General features: G+C 35.3%; 1 protein-coding gene and 1 long non-coding RNA gene across 18 annotated transcripts in view; both read left to right on the forward strand.

Moving 5' to 3' along the window:
- adgrl2a (adhesion G protein-coupled receptor L2a) overlaps window positions 1–18,331 on the forward strand; it is a 117,367-nt gene extending 99,036 nt beyond the window's left edge. For 4 of the 17 annotated variants that reach the window (XM_079856785.1, XM_079856788.1, XM_079856780.1 and 1 more), the window contains 7 exons: window positions 4,057–4,148; window positions 8,258–8,426; window positions 8,542–8,670; window positions 9,633–9,729; window positions 11,806–11,934; window positions 12,380–12,397; window positions 16,041–18,325. In XM_079856785.1, the coding sequence (XP_079712911.1) occupies window positions 4,057–4,148; window positions 8,258–8,426; window positions 8,542–8,670; window positions 9,633–9,729; window positions 11,806–11,934; window positions 12,380–12,397; window positions 16,041–16,795 (1,389 nt within the window). In that variant the 3' untranslated portion in view covers window positions 16,796–18,325. Of the gene's footprint in view, window positions 1–4,056; window positions 4,149–5,959; window positions 6,005–6,557; window positions 6,585–8,257; window positions 8,427–8,541; window positions 8,671–9,632; window positions 9,730–10,642; window positions 10,698–11,805; window positions 11,935–12,379; window positions 12,398–14,377; window positions 14,431–16,040 lie in introns of all 17 variants that reach the window. The other 13 variants (XM_079856789.1, XM_079856778.1, XM_079856790.1 and 10 more) reach the window with 8 other exon arrangements.
- Window positions 1–20,363, forward strand: part of LOC307150038 — a 371,381-nt gene that overhangs the window by 204,465 nt on the left and 146,553 nt on the right. The window lies entirely within an intron of this gene.

Below are 20,363 nucleotides of genomic sequence, written 5' to 3' on the forward strand. Positions count from 1 at the left end.
CTTTTAAAACCTGCTGGTCTCAAACAACATGTGTGTGGTTGTATATCTTAACCAGCAAGACTATCTTCAAACCAGGTGCATTAGAAATACGTGCTTGTGACGTCATTTCAAAATACTGATATTATATTTCCTCTTATATTCGTGACACTTTCATTGTCAAGTGAGTGAATTGTCCAATGAATAAATGGCGCCAAAATCGTGTTCAGTTTTATCCAAAACAGATGAATGTTCACGTCAATTGTTGAACATTTCACAGCTGTTCAGAAATGAAATGTCCAGTGAGAAATGTCAAAAATTGCACTTAAAAACAATAATGTACACCAAGCCATATCCTATACCTAAGCCGATTGTGTTAACAAAAGAAAACGTGAGATACAAACACATTTGTTGAAGCAACCATGCCATTTTAGCTAATTTCTTCAAGTCTTTGAGCTTTTTTATCCTGACTTGTGTTGCACAAGACTTGTGTGCCTCCCATCTCTAGGTTAGTTTTATACTAGGTGAGCTTCTCAGCAAGTTTACTACGCTAGAAAAAAATACATACTTTCTGAGCTGGTTGTATGATGGAAACATCAAAATGTATTAGTTTACAAATCATATGCTATTGTAATAGCGGTTTGAGGACGTAACGTAGTATTGTGCAAAGAACAGCACAAAAAATAAGTCTCTATTAATGAATAATATGCCCCATGATCATCTTTTGTGTGAAAAGGAGTAAAAGTTCTTGGCATTTTCCTGCCGCCTCTAGTGGTCATTTCAGCTGGAAACTGCTGTGAACTGTATTTATAGGTACGTTTTGGAGTTTTGCAGAAATGTAGGTAGAGGCACATATTTCCAATGAGTCTAAGATAAATATCTTAGTCAAATAGATTCACTTGAAAGACCATGCTGGACCACCAGCTAGACCAGCACTGATCTGTAAATTCGATTCAGCAAAGTTGTTAATTCAAATTTTTTTAATTGATTTTATTTGATTAATTTATTTTAATTAAAGGACATACATGTCTTTATACTTGTTTTATGTCTGACTAAAATGATTGAATTTTCAAATATAGTTTGTATCAATACATTTTAACACTTTTTTTTTTTTTTTTTTTTTTTTTTTTGGTCGTTCTATCAAAAGCAGTTTATGATGGAATAAAAACTCAGAGTAAGATTAACATTACATTTGGAAACAAAGACCTTTTGTTTGTAGACACGTTATATATTAACAAAGTTTGTCACATCATCATATGAGTCTGTGAAAACCTGGTGGAAAATGTGGGCAGTTGTACTGAGAAAAGTTTGCATATCTACCAGTCGAGCACTGGCTGAGGCAGGAGAGCCACCACCATTTTGGTAGAAAAGTGGTTTCTCGGCTCTGGGGCACCAGGCATATGAGATCCATGAAAACCAGGACATTGAGCTAATGAGTGGTCGGGAACCATTAGTGCGTGTGAGTGACGTTAAAACACGCTTGGACTGTGACACGTTTGCATCATGCAGACAGTTCCATCTGCACCTTAAATATTTAATCTGGTTCAATCGGAGTTCAAGACGCACACACACACGTACAAACACACACATGCATCTATCTCCAGCGTCCCAGAGTGGAGTTGAGGGTCTTCTGCTTGGCTAGCAGTGATGATTCAGGAATGGGGGGGGGGGGGGGGTTGTTCAGGAAAAGCTCTTTCCGAAATGGAGGAAGCCCATGGGACGGGCAGGAACACGGAGCTTTAGGAGTGTAGTGGTTGCCTTGCTAGGTTACCTCTCCCTCTGCTGAGCGTCCTTACTTCCTCTCGTCTCATCAGATCACTGTCAGTGCTCTGGCGGCGTGAGAGGCCTTTTATAGCTCTGTGCTCATAAATTCAGGCGCAGGGGCCACAAAAACCAGGTATAATCCCCCCCCCCCCCTCCTCTCTCTCTCTCTCTCTCTCTCTCTCTCTCTCTCTCTCTCTTTCTCTCTCTCTCTCTCTCTCTCTCTCTCTCTCTCTCTTGCCGCGCTGTCTCTGAGAAGCCGCGGTGCTTGATTGCACGAGCAGTGCGTTATTGATCGCCATCACTGTTTTGATGGCAGAATGATGAGCTTGTGCACCCGAACAAGGAGCCGAACTGAAGAGCTTGTTTGAGCTGGTGACACCGCCACTTATGAGAGCAGCCACAAATGATAGACTGCTACGTCCTCGTCTGTCTATGCTCCAGAAAATGGATTATACCAGAAAATGTTCCGTCACCACATAGTTGTCCCACATAGTTGTAGCTATTGGGAAGTCATTTTACACAGTACGTGATAAAGTATGACCAATGTATTACTTTAGGTTGTTACAAAGGCCCTCTCACAGTGTATGTGTGTGTGTGTGTGTGTGTGTGTGTGTGTGTGTGTGTGTGTGTGTGTGTGTGTGTGTGTGTGTGTGTGTGTGTGTGTGAGTTTTTGTCTTCAGTGTCCCTGAATGTTTTAACATTCGCAAATGAGGCAGATATACAGGAGATTTTTGTTTACTTAACTAAAAGATTGGACAGAATTTAAAGTCAGAAATTTTACATTTTGTAGATCTATAACTAAACACCCTGGGTACTAATTTCTCCTAAACCTGTCTTTTTTTTTTTCGCTGAGCAAAAATCAAACTATTTTAAGTAATAATCTTAATTATTTATAGTGCAAGAAGGCAATTGTTAATAAACATTTATGCAACTATCCTAAAAAAAAAAAAAAAAACTGAATTAAATAAGTTACTTTATTTGTGTAAATAAATGGAAAATGCATAGCTTTCATAAGTGTAATGTTTACCTTTTGACATGAAACAGATGTATGGAAGATTATTTACTCATCTAAATATCTGATCATTTTACATTTTATAACATTCTGAACACTTTGGACATTTTTGATAATTTATCTTAATGTCTTTTTTTTCTACACCGAAGCAAAGAATTTTTTTTTTTTTTTTTTTTTTTTTTTCTGGCTTATTTACTATTTAAAAATTATTCAAGTAATAACTCATTTAAGACTGAATAAGACTGTGTTTGCAGCAAGTACACTTACAATGCAAGTCTAGCAGACAATTGCCAATAAACATTTATACAACTATCGTATTTAGCAGATAAAATCATTTCAGTTTATTACTTTATGTGTGCATGCAAAATGCATAGCTTTAAATAGTGATTTGTTTTAACTGTTTGAATCTGAAATCATTTTACATTGTATATCTAACATCCTGAACACTTTGGACATTTCTAATCATTTATCTTAAGTTGTCTTTTTTTTTGTACACGGAGCAAAGATTAAACTTATTTGCTCTAGGTTATTTACTATTTAAATATAATGTATTTACTAAATAATATATTTTATTTAATCGGCTAATATATATGGACAATATATGCGGAATGCATGTGGTGATAACCACAGAAAATAAATTAGACTCTAAATAAAAAAATGTAAAACAAATGTCCAGAACAGAAATATAATCAGTACACAATGCAACCAGTCAAACTAATAAACACGCAAGTCCCATGATGCTGCGTGCAAAGTAACAGTTATACTCTTGCAACAGTGATAGTTGTGTATTTTACATTTATTTGCAGTGCTGAATGATTCCCTACTAAGCTTCCACTGTGATTGTAACACTGTAAATATGCATTTTCACATACTGAGGGATGTTTTCCCTCTGATGTTTTGCCACAAATGTCCATAGATGTTTGTATTCGAAATAACCCGGAATATTCCTTCAAGTTTTTTTTTTTTTTTTCCTGAGGAAATATCAAATATCCGTTTCTCCATGTGTGGTCTCTGAGGTTCTCTGAACTGTTTGTGTTTTCATTCTGCAGTTAAACAGTTTTATTGCTTTTTTGTATTCTTGTATTGATATATAGTGACACTGTATTTGGCGCCAGTCATCTTGGCTTTGTCTCACAATATGCCAGATGGTTATTGTATTAGGCACTGGCTGAAGGGATGCTTAGATGGCTGTTTTCAATTAATGTTCCCAATAAAACTACACTTATCTAATCTTTTAAGATTCGTTTTTTGTTTATTAACAAATGTTTTTTTTTTTTGTTTTTTTTTTTTTTTTGCTTTTACAGCTCAATCTTATCTTCCTGCTCATCACGATGTACAAAATGATGAAACACTCTACATCGCTGAAACCTGATTCCAGCCGGCTGGAGAACATCAAGTAAGTCACATTGTTTTCCCCACGATATTTCAGCTCATGTGGAGTCAAAGTGTGCCGCCACACACTAAGAAGTAGCACCACTGCTAATCTAAAATTCAGAATGGGAACAGACATTGTTCCTTGCTCACACTGAATGTAGCGTCTACAACACTGTTTGCTTGGATGAATTTAAGTGCATCGACTAAAGGGATTCAGATGGACTCTAGACAGATGTTATTCTCTTCAGGTGCACAGCGTCTATTAATGTGAGCAATGGCCAGAGAGGCACGTAATGATTGAGACAGGCTCAGTGCTGTTCCTCCTTTACAGTGACCACAAAACTCTTTTTGGAACAACTCCCTGTATTCAGAGTCTGCTTGCGGAGTGAATTCAGATGTATGTGTGTGTGTGTGTGTGTGTGTGTCAGTGTGTGTGTCAGTGTGTGTGTGTGTGTGTGTGTGTGTGTGTGTGTGTGTGTGTGTGTGTGTGTGTGTGTGTGTGTGTAAAGACAGTGAAAGCACTTCCATGTGTTTCCTGTTGCTAAGAGGGAGATCTCTTTCTGTAGCGGAAAAGAACAGAAAAAGTGTGTTGGTTGACCACACAAGTCTTTTGGTTCTTTTTGCTGGCATGGCAATGCATGTCTTACTGGTTCTATTTGATAATGTATGACATATTTTTATTGTTTTAAAATTGTGATTTTTTTTAAAGACGTTTTTAGTCTTTTCCCAATGTGTTTCCAATTATTATGGCACATTCCATGAATAAGCTTGTAAAACAATTAGATGTTAAAATAGTAGCTATAGCCTGAAAATGTTAAATGTCTGTATCCCCTTTTATGGTTAAACATTTGTTGTTGTTGTTGTTGTTGTTGTTGTTGTTGTTGTTGTTTTTTAATAAGTAATATTTAGCTGTACTAATATAAGTAATATTTACCACACAATGTCCCTTATATTATAAAAATGTAACATTCTCTAATGTCAGGCAAGAAGTAACATAATCTGAGCCATTTTTTACTGCATGGAGGGAATACCATTTTTTTTAACTATTCCAACTATTCAATCTTGTTGTTAAAAGATAAAATATAATTGGTATTTGGTAACACTTTACAATAAGGTCTCATTTGATAACATTATAAATGCATTAACTAACAAATTAACAAAGTATACTATATTGTAAAGGCATTTATTAATTATTTTTAATGTTAGCAAAAATATAATTGTTCATTGTTTTTAATTTTAAGAAATCCAACTTTTAAACATGTATTAATGAATGTTGAAATTAACATCTAAGAATAACAACTGATGTAGAAGTAGTGTTCATTGTTAGTTAATGTTAACTAGTTAAACAATGTTAAGAAATGTAACCTTATTGTAAAGTGTTTTAAGTGTTTAAACTTTAGCCATGTCCCAGATTTGGTAACACATTTTTTACAACCCTTGGACCCTGTTCATGGAAAGAGCCTGTATATGTTTTGGGTTTGATATATGGCACTGATTGCATTTAATGTGATCTTTCAAACTTAACACACAGCCATTGGGGAAATATGCATATTTTATTAGATTTAACAATGATATAAACATGACTAACACGTTAGAGAAATAGATTGCTCACGGGCATTGTGTCGGCCATATGCTGTCTAAATTTCTCTCCACCCATCACCACAGGGCGACATGAAACAACCCGCTAAACTCTGGGCTCATTGCAGCATGTTGCATGTTCAGCAAGCTAATCTGCAGCATTTCGTTTCATTTCTCTGTTTCCCATTTCCCCTTGTTTTTCTCTGTCCTTTTTTCTCTTTCTCTGTTCTCTATCTGTTCTCTTACCCTAACCAGTAATTATCGCGTCTGTGATGGCTATTATAATTCTGATTTGCCTGGGTAAGATTCACAGCACACCGTAACTTATGTCGCTCATAAAACATTACTGCCATATTAAATAGTGTAAAAGGCAAAGTACTGGCACATTTGCCCTGAGAGAACCATCTTTAGTCCCTTTACAATCCGGGATAGGGCAATGCAGCATGGGTAAATTAAATACACTTTTACAGTCTGTGTAGAAAAAAAAGAAATAACGTTTACAGTGGCGGTAAAGTTTTATGAAAAGTCTTGTCATGTAATCATCAAGTGTGTTAAAGACAACATGAAATCAAAAACTGATAGAAAACTATACATATTATTATGGAAGTTAAATACATTGTGATGTAGTTTCATGTTGTCTTTAAGAATTTATAACCTGGGCAGGTACATTTATTCAGATAACTTTGTTTTGTACACAGCTGAGGGCATAATCTAACACTTTTTTTTGTTTGTTTGTTTGTCCAGCCTCATTTGCATTTTAACTTCAGAATTCTTACATTTGGACTTTTATGATAATCCAACTGATTTGCCTGATCTAATGTTGTCTCTCTCCTCTGCTGGCCATGCTCTCTAGCTATGAAGATAATAAACCATTTATCAAGTAAGAGCGTTAGCTAGACATCTATGCCACAGTTTCATGGTTGCTCCCCTTGTCATTTTATTGTCTGTTTGCTGGGCTCTTCCAGAAGCGCCGTCTCTCTCTGTGCTTCTCATGCGCGCTTATCTGTTTGTCTGTCTTTCTGTGGCTTAACTTTCTTAATTTGTATTCCGCCTGGACCGTCTTAAATTGCTGTATATCTTAACCTGATATCCTCAAAAATATTCATTCCCATAACACTTTTGACCCTCCTATTACTCACCCTTCATATTGCCAACCTGATATATTCCTATTCTTATAACCCTCATATGCCAAACCAGTCATACCACTCATTATGACTATTATCCATCCGTCCGTCCGTCCATCCATCCATCCATCCATCCATCCATCCATCCATCCATCCATCCATCCATCCATCCATCCATCTTCCAAATTGTATTTAATGACCAGTATTGCATATTTAACTGCTGATTTTCACATATATTTTACAGTTAGAGAACTTTACTGTCATCTAGCACTCACTTAAAGTTTATTTTTAATAACACTTATTATTTAATAACAATGTTAAATTAAATATTTAGTTTATGGCAAAATTTATGCATAATTTTTATTTCTACTAATGCATTAGAATATTGTTACATCAACATTTGCTTTTGCATTTAAAACTTTTAAAATAATAGCTTCTATTGAATAGTATTATTTTATAAATTATTTTTAGTGTGTTCTTTCTTTCTTTCTTTCTTTCTTTCTTTCTTTCTTCATTTTTAGACAATAGTATTTTAGGTTACACTTTATTTTAAGGTGTCATTGTTACAGTGAAATTATAAGTATTGATTAATATTAATTAACTGCATGTACTTACTATAGGGTTAGGATAGGATTTGGTTGAGGGTTAGTTGCATGTAATTGTGCATACTTTACTGTTATTGTTGTAAGTACATGTAACATATGTAACAAGGACACTGTAAAATAAAGTGTTACCGTATTTTATTATTTATCATTCATCAGTTGTCGTCCATACCATGAGAATAACCAATGGCTTATCCGTATTGGACACAATTTTATAATCAAAGCATCTCTAGCTCTATCTATTTCGCTCCTCATTTATAGATCTCAATGCGCTTATACCGACGTACCCTCAAAAAAATCATTATACCCCAAAGCCCTCCTATTCATCATCCCTTCAAATCTTCATATGTTGGTTTCTCGTTTCATCTGTCATTTCTCTTCTGATGAAAGCGAGCTCTATCTCTTTGGTTCCTTAGCCAGCCGAGACCTGTTGTCAGCGCCTCCTCCACTAAAATGGACCAATCAGAGATGATTACTGCTCTTTCTCTTTCCCCTCCGTCTGAATGCAGCCCAGTATCATGCGTCTTTACCCAGTAGTGTGGCATGCAAAAAATATCTCCACACTCCACTGCCTCAATACTGATTAAACCTTCTTTATGATAATCCCCTTTTCATATGGGATTGATTAACCTCTCAGTGATATGTTCCACTGCATTTCCCATCTACTTGTGCCTAAGATGTCAGTACAAATGATTTTCAGGACCCGTGTTTGATTTGTATTTTTTTACTAATATTGTAGATGTAATACTGTAATGATTTTTGTTCTCTGCTGGATGAAACTGTCCCTCTCTCACGCCTCATTCTTTCTCTTTTATTTGCTCTCTAAGGTCGTGGGTCATGGGCGGCTTTGCTCTGCTGTGTCTCTTGGGCCTGACCTGGTCATTTGGTTTGTTCTTCATCAGCGAGTCGTCCGTTGTGTTAGCGTACCTCTTCACCATCTTCAACACTTTCCAGGGCATGTTTATCTTTACCTTCCACTGCCTGCTTCAGAAGAAAGTAAGTGCTCCCTGATATATGTTGTTCTACCAGAGCCGTGGCAGCAGTTGGTTTTAACGAGAAGTGCATGTTGAAAGTTCACTTGAAAAAAAAGAAACGTTCTTTTAAACTGCAGGTTCGGAGAGAGTACAGCAAATGCTTCCGACACACGTACTGCTGTAGCGGGATCACGACAGAGAGCTCGCACAGCTCCACAAAGACCTCAACAACGCGGACAAGCGCTCGCTATTCCTCTGGTACTCAGGTACAAACACTACTGACCCAATTTCCATTGTTTTCAACCGCTTTTAATGTGACGCTCAGTTATGAGACACATTTCCTATTGGAATGAAATGAAACACTCTGAGTGCTTGCATCTGCTCCAGTACTCCAGCACAGATCTTTTATGTATTTTTTATTTTATTTTTTTGTCTTGTTTTGCAGACATATTTTAGAGATTTTATATCAAAGTCTTTATGATGGATTGTATCATATAGTGAATCATACCGATAGTTGTTCTGATAGGGTTCTGGTATACAATAATATTTACTTGCTAAGCTGTATTATGATATGCCAGCATCTTATGTAACATTTATGTTTAAAATCTCCCCTTTTTAGTGGGATGAAAAAAATAATAACATATATACTTTTTTGGAAATATATGCTGGTCTACATTTTTTAAATAATATAAAATCTTTAACTTTTCACATTATTACAAAATGTTGTGTCCACAAAGTCCCCATCAAAAAAAAACAAAAAAAAAAAACATTTAATATCAAATATAAAATAAATTACTATTCAATGAAAAGATAGATAGATAGATAGATAGATAGATAGATAGATAGATAGATAGATAGATAGATAGATAGATAGATAGATAGATAGATAGATAGATAGATAATTCCATGAACTGTTGATTTAGTGGCAAAAATGACATTGGCACAAGTTGTTTGAAAGTCATTGAAATGGCTCAGAAGAGTCATGTTAGTTCTGAGAAAAGCTATCATTTGTTTGAAGATGCCACTTACCTTGATATTTTGTTATACTGTAAATGCATGAATATCATAGGAACAGATGAGTACGAGTGAAGTGTCCAAAAGTATTCAAATACTTTTTGGGGCCACTACATATCAGGAAAAAAAAAAAAGAAAGAAGAAGATGTAACATGCAATTTTTCCCTCCCAAAGATAGTGTTCAGTGTTTCATGGCTGTTTGTTCATCCAACAGAGTCGAATCAGAAGAATGTGGAATGACACAGTAAGAAAACAGTCTGAATCCTCTTTCATCTCAGGAGACATCAACAGCACATCAACCCTCAACCAAGGTCAGTCATCCAAACTCATTTCATCTCTGTTTCATGGAAACTTAACTAATAGACTGAGACTAAATGAATCAGTCATCCATGTTTAATTAAATTTCTTTGACCATATTTAATAATATTCTAGTATTTACTTTTACATCCAATTTAATCAAATTTCTTAACATCCAATAATTTTGGAAGCTCTGCACTAATGAACTCACCATTTTCAATTTGAATAAAATATCAAATGCTTTTAGTGAATTTTTATTTGATATATTTGATCTCTTTACAATTTTAACATTTTATTTTAAATATGATTGATATTTATGTAAAATAAGATGTTAGTTTATTTGATAAGCTTGAGAAGGGCATGTTAATAGAACACATGCTCGAGTATCTATTTTAAACCACTCATATGTGATTTTAGTTCAAGTCAACATGAAACAGCGTTCGCAACCCTTTTACTAATGTGATGTGACATATTTGTCCGATAGCGAATTAATTATATGGGGAAAAGTGGTCTCTGTATGACAGGTGGTGGGAAGGGAGGGAGTGAAAAATAAGAGGGATTGGTGTCATCAGCTAAAAAGGAAAGTCGTTTCAGAGGAGAAGCAAGTTATTACATTTTGATGAAAGCTTATGATGCCAAACATGTTTGTTTTTTTTTCTCTCTTTCTTTTTTTTATATGGACCAATGAATCGTTTATAAAAACATCAGGGACTGATGTACTGTATTGAGAGTGTAAATAGGGTCAACTTTGATTTCATGTTGACTTTAATAGAAAATGAAACGACTAATGTTCATTTAAAGACAGAGAAAGTCCTTTTTGGGCCTGTTTTACACAGCTACAGAAGTGAGTCAGTAGACAATGTGCCCTCGGTCAGCTATTTCAAGGATTTAGAAAAAAACAAAAAAAAACTGTCATTTATTATTTAGCCAGGGCTGAAATGCATGTGATGAGAAGATGATGTTCAACTCTTGCTGAACTGCGGTAAGGTTATATTATTCAGAGCCGTTTGCTTTGGCTTGCTCTAAAACACTCAGCATGCTTTTAATGCACGCGTTCAAGCACAAAACACAAAGGTGAAAAAAAAAATGCTATTTGTCTTTCTGTGCTTCAGTGTCTCTCTTCAGAAACAAACACAACAATGACAGTTTTCATTTGCAATATTCATATCGCAAAAAAAAAAAAAAAAAAAAAAAAAATTGAATATGGACAAAAAAATAATAATTTTGATGCAAGATATAATAGTAATTATGCTTAGCATAGAATATTTTAGCTGAGATCTTGAATTAGTAAGAAGTTCCGCCCAGTATAGTAGTTACATTTCGAATACAATTTTTAAAAATGTTTTTGCCATTGACAAATATTCATCCATCCATTTTCGCAACTGCTTGATCTACTGTATGTAGGATGATGAAGCCTAACATTGACAAATGTTGTTAACATTTACAATTGGTGATGTGCATTTCTTGACATTAATTTGATTGGTAACACTTTATAATAATGTTTATTAGTTAACATTAGTTAACTACCTTAACATGAACTAAGAATGAACAATACTTCTACAGCATTTATTAATCTTAGTTAATATTAATTTCAACATTCACTAATAAATTAATAAAATCAAAAGGTTTTATTTGTTAACATTAGTTAATGTACTATAAACTAATATGAACAAATAATGAACAGCTATATTTTTTATGAACTAACATTAACAAAGATTAACTAAAATAGTAACAAATATATTGCTCATTGTTATTACATGTTAATTAATACATTAACTAATGTTAACTAATGAACCTTATTGTAAAATGTTACCATTTGATTTTACATTAGTAATTAGTTACAATGTAATCACATAAATAAGCAGCTATGTGCAAAATAAAATAAAATAAAATAAAATAAAATAAAATAAAATAAAATAAAATAAAATAAAATAAAATAAAATAAAATAAAATAAAATAAAATAAAATAAACATGCTTCCAGATAAAACACATCCATTTATTTCATCAATACCTTTATCTTTAGGACAAATTAAATAGACGTCTTAGAGGTCATAATCTTATTTGTCCTCTTCTGTTTTTGTCGCTTTAGGAATGACGGGCAATTATCTTCTTACTAACCCTCTTCTGAGACCACAAGGCACTAATAACCCCTACAACACCTTACTGGCTGAAACTATCGTATGTAACACACCAACGGTGCCAGTCTTTCACTCTCCAGGTGTGACTACTAATACACTGCTCTCTCTTTTTTTTTTTTTTTTTTGTGGTACTATGTAGCACTATGAGTATTATCAGAGTGCTAGGTAGTATCAGACCCTCTGTGATGAGAAATCATTCCAATATATCAGATCGTTTAACCTTTACAAATAAAAACAGAAAATGTACCTTGCAGACAGTTCCTCTTCTACAGGAATTGATCCATTGCTCACAGATTAAAACTGTAGTTCTCAGTTTGTGTTTTTACAGCAATTTTTCCCTCACCAAGAGGCAATTGTGATGCACACAAGATTATTCAATTTTATTTATTTCATATTTATATTTAAGCAAGCAAATGTACAGCAATTCAACTTTAATTTTTTTTTTTTTTTTTTTTTTTTCGAGTGACATGACACTGTTAACTGTTTGTGTCTTGTTTTCTCTTTCCCTTTCCTGCACACACTCAGTGACCTACAGAGAGACAAGTATGCAATCAGTTTTAAATTTGCCCATCAAATGTAATTGTTTTACCATGATTTTATCAGCACAACTCTTGCACACTCAGTGGCCATTAACAGATCATCCGCATTTTGTCAGCACATGGTTTAGAAATCATTAAAATGAGGAAATGTTGCTCTCAATGAAACAATACTTTCATCACCTTGCATTTACAACTTTGGGATGCTGGCACGATGCATGTACATTGCACACACAATTAATATTTTTCGACGTCTAAATGTACACACATCATTCTGAATGGAGATTTTACTGAAAGCAGTCGCCTTCTCTCTTTGTTAAATACGGTCTCGTTGGACATTAGGTTTGATTTATTCAAATACTTTCTTTTGAGTTTGGCTACAGATGTTGAGGCCAGTCTGTATAATGTGCAGTTGCAGTTGTGCCTTTATCTGCATGTTACAACAGCTTCTATTGCAGCTTATTTAGTCAGAATTCAGAATCTCAGATTCAGATGTTATATGAAAAAATTCATTTAGGCTACAAAAAGGATTTGATTGATTGACACTTTAGCCATTTAACTTCACTTTTCTGTTGTCTTACTTTTAAGAAAGACAGAACCAGAAAGTGTCCAAATACGTTTGTCTTATTTTTGTTATGTTTTATGTTTTGTTTTAAAAATATACATTCTATTTGGTTTGATGTTGTGTTTCATAATGCAAATTAGAGCTGCATGATTCAGGATAAACTGAGAATCACGATTTCTTTGTTTCAAACAGAGATCACGATTTTTTCTCAACAGACAACTAAACAAAATAGCAAGTAATTTACTAGAGGTTCTGACAAAATGTTAATGGCTGCAGTTTATTTAAAAATGTTAAACTAATTTGAATGTATTCTTAAAAAAAAAAAAGTTTAATAAATACTATTACTGGATGAATCAGCGTTTTTTGAATAAAATAAGCATCATTTAAAAATAAAAAATAAAAATAAAAATCATCGAATAAATCACTTGAATAAATGATTCAATGACATACATTTTTAACAGTCACTTGTCGCCGCCTACTGGTGTAACGATGTAATGATACAATTGTTATTTGAAGTGCCAAGTTACTTTCAAAAGGTGATTTTCTATTTTAATCGCTACCGTAGACATCAGTATTTATATCAAAACTATAAACTTTTATCCCAGCACTTCTGTGATAAATTGACTATTTGAAACAGAAATAGCCATACTGTGTTGTTGAAAAGACTGTTTCATACCTATACATGATAACAATTTTCTCTGGGTCAGCGGCAGCGAATGAGATTGGCTGTCATTTGGCTGTCACAAGAGAATGGCTGTCATTTGGGAATAAGATTGCATGGATTTTTGATCATTTAACAATGAATCGTGCAGCTCTAATGCAAATTATTTTATTTTATTTACATTATTTTTTAGCTGAAGTATCCAAATAGTGTCCTTTTTTGGGGGCACTGTATATTCTCTGTTACCCTCCACATCTCTCTGTCTGTTTACGAGTTTGGTGAAGAATTCTGTCAGAGAAAAACTCTCATGTTTCTTTAGCCCTTCTGTCTCAATATCCAGCAGAAATCTCTTTTAAACTCCCTTTCCTCAAATTACGGTCCTTCTTCTGTTCCCATCTGCCATCTCCTTCCTTTGTCTTGTCATTTCTGTGGAGAGGTTCTGAGAATGGCTGTGTCCAAACCGCCCACCGGTGCGCTCTCATAAGATGCAGTTAAAGATTATCGTAGCTCATGCACACGGCCACCCATTTACCAGCGGGCAAATGAGCTCAAATTACCACATAAACTCCAGTCCAGCAAACAAACCCAACTGTGACATTTAACAGAGGGAAAAGGCCTTAATTGTGATGTTAATTTAATTTGCTAAATCCTTCGCTTGCACTAATGTTGTAATTTTTTTTTTTTTTTTCTGTTAGTGATAACTCATCATGTTTTACAATAAATCATTTTCCTTTTTGTTTTGTGTTCTTTTTGTTCATCAGCAGCGCTCAGGTCTGCTGGCCTGAACAGACAGACTTGATGTGAGTTGTTCAGAGTGAGTTTTCTCTCTCCTGTCTGTTGGATGCTTTCGCTTTCATTCACTCTCTGTAGTGTGAAAAATGGCTGTTTGTGTTTTTTTTGTTTGCTTTTTTTTTCTTTTTTTTTTTCGTTACTTTCAAACCCTTCACCCCACCGCCTTAACCGTTTCAATACAAGCTGATGTTGATGAATTCTTTGACTGTCATCGCTCTTTCATCTGTGAATACACATCTGTGCCACACTCTCATTCATTTCTGTGATGTTTGAAGCCTATCAACTGATTTTAATGTTGTTTAGGATGTAGTTAAAAACAAGGTTTTGAAATTGGACATTGTCAATTTTTTAAAATTGTTTGATTGAGGAAAAATTCAGAACCTCAAATTGGGAGGAATTCACAAAGAATGAAGTTGTGCCTGTGCCTGCTAATTCAGTACAGAAATTATGCAAATCAGGTTTATGCAAGTCAGGTAAACCTAGATGAAGTGGATCTGGCATACTTTGCTGGGGCTGTAGAACTGCGCTCCACAACTTTTATCCTAGCACTTAAAAATCCAGAACTAAACACATTTAGCAGCTAGTTAAACTGGATTCCGAGTCATTGGCATATGATCACACTAAAATAAGTGCAACACTTATTCTGTATTTTTGTCTTGCTTTCCAGTACAAATATGTAAACATTCTCAAATCAAGATACATTTACTTAAGAAGCAAAATTACATGCTATATATGGTTTCTGAAAATGTATCAAAATTAAGTGAGTTTATGCTTAAAACAAGAAAAAAATTATACTTACATGGTTGTAAAAATAAACTTAATTCAAAGGGAAAACAAGATTATTTTTCTGACCCCATTGGCAGATACTTTTTTTTTTTTAAATCAACAGCTCATCATGGCCATGAATTAAGAATTTGTTCCCACAAATTAAGAATTTGTTCTCTCATTTTAGTAAATCGTGGCCACAAATTTGAATTAATTTATTCCCTCATTTTGATTGAACTAAAACTTGGGAACAAATTATGTAGCCACTATTGAATAAATTGAGGAAACAAATTATTATATTGTGCACACAATTTAATTAAAACGGGGGAAGGAATAAGTAAAACGTGCTGATGTATTTGCAAGTCATGGGAACGAATTGTTCAATCGTGGCTATATATATATATATATTGTTTATTTTTATTTGTTTATTTTTTTGCATGTTATATGGGCTCCGTAATTTTTTTTTTTTTTTTTTTTTTTTTTTTTTTTGAAAACAAGAATATCTTAAGTTATTTTGCTTCTTAAGTAAATGAATCTTGATTTAGAAATGTTTAGATATTTGTACTGGAAAACAAGACAAGAATACTGAACAAGAAAATCACTTTCTGCAGGGAACTATTTAGTGAGTTTGCCCCTTACAGTTCTAAAGGCTTATCTTTACATTTTCCCAGATTTTTAGTGTTTCTGCATTTGACTCAAATGCCGGTCCTAAACAGCTTTAAACATTTAGGTTTTTTTTTGTTTGTTTTTTTCTGATTATTGTGAGATTATTTATTAATTTGATTATTATATTGATGATTTTTTTTTATTATATTGATGTTTATTTCTGGTTATTAAAATGTTTTTCTTCCTCTTGTGTTGCTGCAGGACACTCGGTGACCAGCGGCAGAGATACGAACACGTTCGGTACTCTACCACTCAACGGCAACTTTAATAACAGCTACTCTCTTCATAACTACAGCGATGGCGTGCAGGTGGTGGATTGCGGGCTCAGTCTCAATGACACGGCCTTCGAGAAGATGATCATCTCAGAGCTTGTTCACAACAACCTCAGGGCTGCCGAGTCCCATATCAGCACCAAAAAGGGGGAGGGGATCATCAGAGAACCTGTGTTTGCCGAGACATCGTCCCTGGTACAGGTGGGTGGGGACAGTGAGATGGACGGTCTGGGACTGCACCACACGCATCCCCGCACGCTCGGTGCCCCTCTTATCCCCCAGCGAACTCACTCGCTCCTGTACCACACGCAGGAGAGAGCGAGGGCCGACATGGAAGCTTCTCAACCCCACAGCTACATCGACCAGCTCCCTCCTCCGGCCGAAACCGCCTTGCCCTCCCCCAACAGAGACTCGGTGTACACCAGCATGCCAAACCTTAGAGACTCGCCGTTCTCGGAGAGCAGCCTAGACATTGGCCAGGACCTCTCGCCATCCAAACACAGTCCGAACGAAGACGTTTACTATAAAAGCATGCCCAACCTGGGGTCAGGCCAACAGCTGCACGCATATTATCAGATGAGCAGAGACAGTAGCGAGGGCCTCATCATCCCCGTCTCTAAAGACACTTGTGTCCCCGAGGGGGACGTACGAGAGGGACAAATGCAGCTGGTCACAAGCCTTTAAAACAAACTGTAAGCACCGCCCACCATGTACACAGCCCCGCCCATCCACCGATGAAAGAGTGGTCTTCCTTTTTTTAGCCTACCACATGACTGCACACATAATGGAGAAGTACCGCTGCTGTCCAACGAGTTACAGGCCGGCCCAGACGGAATCTGCAGACGACTTATTGCATGTTCTGTGCTGATTTGTGGCAGAAATTTGCAGCAAGATATACACAAAGCTTATGCCTTGTTTTCAGTAAAAATATCTAAATATCTTTAAAACAAGATCAATTTACTTGAGTAGCAAACATTTGTAATTGGGAATCATTGAGAGTTTTGTTTTGAAATAATATTATTGAATATTAGTTATTTTTTCAATAATTAAGTAGGTTAGAGCTTAAAAGAAGAAAGACCAATCTTAATTTAAGACATTCTCTCAAAGATGTTTTTACTGAAAACAAGACAAAAAAACATTAATAGGGAAAATCATTTTTGCAATTATTAATTGTTACCCTATTATTGGTAGCTGAATGTAATCAGATTAGCCACAATTATTTAATAAACAAACATACAAGGGTCACGTGATGTGTACAGTAGAACTTTGTGAAGGAGGTTTTTTTGCGGAAATCTGCGGTGTTCTTGGGTTGCAGATTCCATGTGGGCCTGGTGATAAGAATACAGTTTCACATAAAAAAATAAAATTAAGCCAAAAAAAAAAAAAAAAGTCTTTCTCGTTCCAGTGCATACATTTCTCAAAGGATGTACATATATGTTCACATATTTCTCTTTCGAATGCAGTTTTGATTTTTCTTTATTATTATATACAAAAATGGAATTTCCAGGACCTTAAGACATGCAGAGATTGTCCTGACTGAACTAAAGGAGTTCTGTTCGCCCTTTACAATCATCAACAAAATCCCATATGACCACTAGCAAACAAACCCTAGGCCTTATATTTTATCAATCATATACGGAACTGTCAAGGGTAATGCTATAACATAGAACAATATATTTTGTTGTATTGATTGTGTAAAATAAATTGCTATAAAATAAATAATAACAACCCTAAATATAAAGCAAATGAAGAGATTTTGAAAATGAGATGACTATGTAAAAATTTCAGAAGGTTGTTTATGATGATTCAATTGGTGGATGACCTCATGTATGCTGCAAAAGACTTTGAGATCCCTCTGTCCTGTTCATGAAAATGGGTTGGCCACTTTAGATCAATTAGATTCTAATGTTCTTGTGCCTTGCACAAATTAATTTTGTCCAAATCTGTGCAAAGCATGAAAAATGTAGTGACTAAAGGCCGCAGCTGAGCTTGGAGTAGAACCTTCCTCTATAAGGACTATTACTGCAGCTGGGGTTGGATATTTATTTATTAAATTATTCTTTAAAAATGGTACTTTTGTGAATATTTTAAAGCACTGGTCGGCATAGTTCATCTTCATAAGCATAATTAAGAAACCCATCTCTGATAAACATGTTAAAGAGCCCATCTCTACAAAGGATGTAAACTTGTTTAACAATAAATAAATGTGAATTTTTGTCTAACTGAATGTTTAATGCTTTTTTTTTATTTACACACCAGTGATTAAAAATATGAGTGTGTATTTACTTGTTTGTGTAAATATACAGAAACAGAAATACTTTCACTCCATTTTAAAACTGAGACAGAATTTCATTGCTCTTTTATCTCAGTGGTGTGGCATGTTTATGCTATATAAGCTGGTGATGAACATCAAAGTGAAAAGCACTGTAAGCTGATACATAAACTGCAATATGAGCCCTCATAAACAGCCTGAGAACAGTTTGCTGCATTATAGCTAGAGGGTAGTGCACAGGGGAACGACAGGTTCATTTACTGGAGAAAACTAGTTTAAAAACTTTTGAACCTGTCCCTCTGAAGTCCTGTTTCAAACTCTTACTCTTCAGAACAATTCTTTCTAACAGCTCCTTGTACTGCACCTGCTGACGTAACCTCTACATTTTCCTTGTGTGTCTTTGAAACTATCTGAAATCCTCACAGCTTATGTCAGGAGACGTAAGAGTCAATGATGTGACAATGGTTATGTTCAGATTGAAATACTAGCTTACTGCTGTATAATATACACTGAAAATACATATTTATTGTTTAAAAGTTTGCAAAGCAAAATAACAGTTTAAACAGTAGCCTACAGTTGAAAAACGGGACATCTCAGGTTACTGTAATCATAGTTCTCTCAGAAGCTATGGAAATGCTTTGAGTGAGCCAGTGTCTTAGGGGCCGTTTACACGACACCATTTTCAACTAAAAACAGAAGTCTTTTTATGTGTTTTGGCCGTTCATTTTAACACAGTCTCACCCCAAAACGTCACATACTGATGGGTCTTGACCATACGGCAACATACGACGAAAAGGGTACCCCTAAAACGTCCATATGTGACGATTCGGGTTATGGGTAGGTTTAGGTATGCGTTAGGGTACCGCTAGGAGGCGCTGCTGGTGCGCTTATGTCTTCGTCTCATATGGACGTTTTAGGGGTACCCTTTTCGTCGTATGTTGCCGTATGGTCAAGACCCATCAGTACATGACGTTTTGGGGTGAGACCGGGCTGTTCATTTACACGAAAACGGCATTTTGGTGGCCAGAAATCGCATACTTTTGAAAACGTGTTTCAAAGTGCAAGTTTTTTTTTTAAAACGACACCCTTATCATCTCCGTGTAAACTACAAAAACACAAATCTGTGAAAACGGTAACGTCATGCACATGCGTAGGCTACATGTTTAGTCTATTATTATTATTATTATTATTATTATTTGCAAATGAAAGGATACAGATATCAACTGTAAGAAATGGGGTTATAAGAATTACGCAAATCAACACAATATAACATTTTGTTATCATGAAAAAGTAAAGGTTCCTTACAAGAGACTCAAGGATTATATATGTTTTTGAAGCCTTTGTGTTCAAAGTTTTTGACATTTTCTTAAAGGGAGTAAAAAGGGACTTTTTTATCAGATTGTCAGTGAATGTTTCTGGCTTGAAGATGATTAGAATGAAAATAGGACAAAAAAATTACTACCGCCCTAAGGTGATGTCACTGGTGTGCAGGGAGGATATAAAAGGGCGCCTAAAAAGAACGACATCAACTTTGTATTGTCTAAAGGAAAACGTACAGGCATGCCAGAAGTATGGCAACACGACACAGTGTCTCGTTCCCCTTTTCAGGGAAACATGGTTAAAGTTGTTACCTGAGACGTTCCCTTTCAAAGTGGAACTCAACAGTGCTTAATGAGATTTAACAAAATACCCACTAGACCATACTGACAAATACCTGCTCACTGTGCTGTGAAACAACAGCAAGCTAGCTGTAGCCCAAGGTTGCCATACTGCGCATCTAGTGACCAGAAACATCCTGTGGCAACGAGGCAGCTCAATACGCCCCTATTATTCACTATATCATCGGGGATAGAACTGTTAAATAGATCGCAGACTCACTGCATCCATCACCAATAAGGAGGGGCAGGCTCGAGCACTGCCAACCAGACCCTCAGCTATAGTTCCAAGTGCACAACCTACTTCAGGGGAGCAAGTGATTTT

This window comes from Squalius cephalus (genome assembly GCF_949319135.1).
Source record: "Squalius cephalus genome assembly, chromosome: 22".
In the NCBI taxonomy this organism is placed as follows: domain Eukaryota; kingdom Metazoa; phylum Chordata; class Actinopteri; order Cypriniformes; family Leuciscidae; genus Squalius; species Squalius cephalus.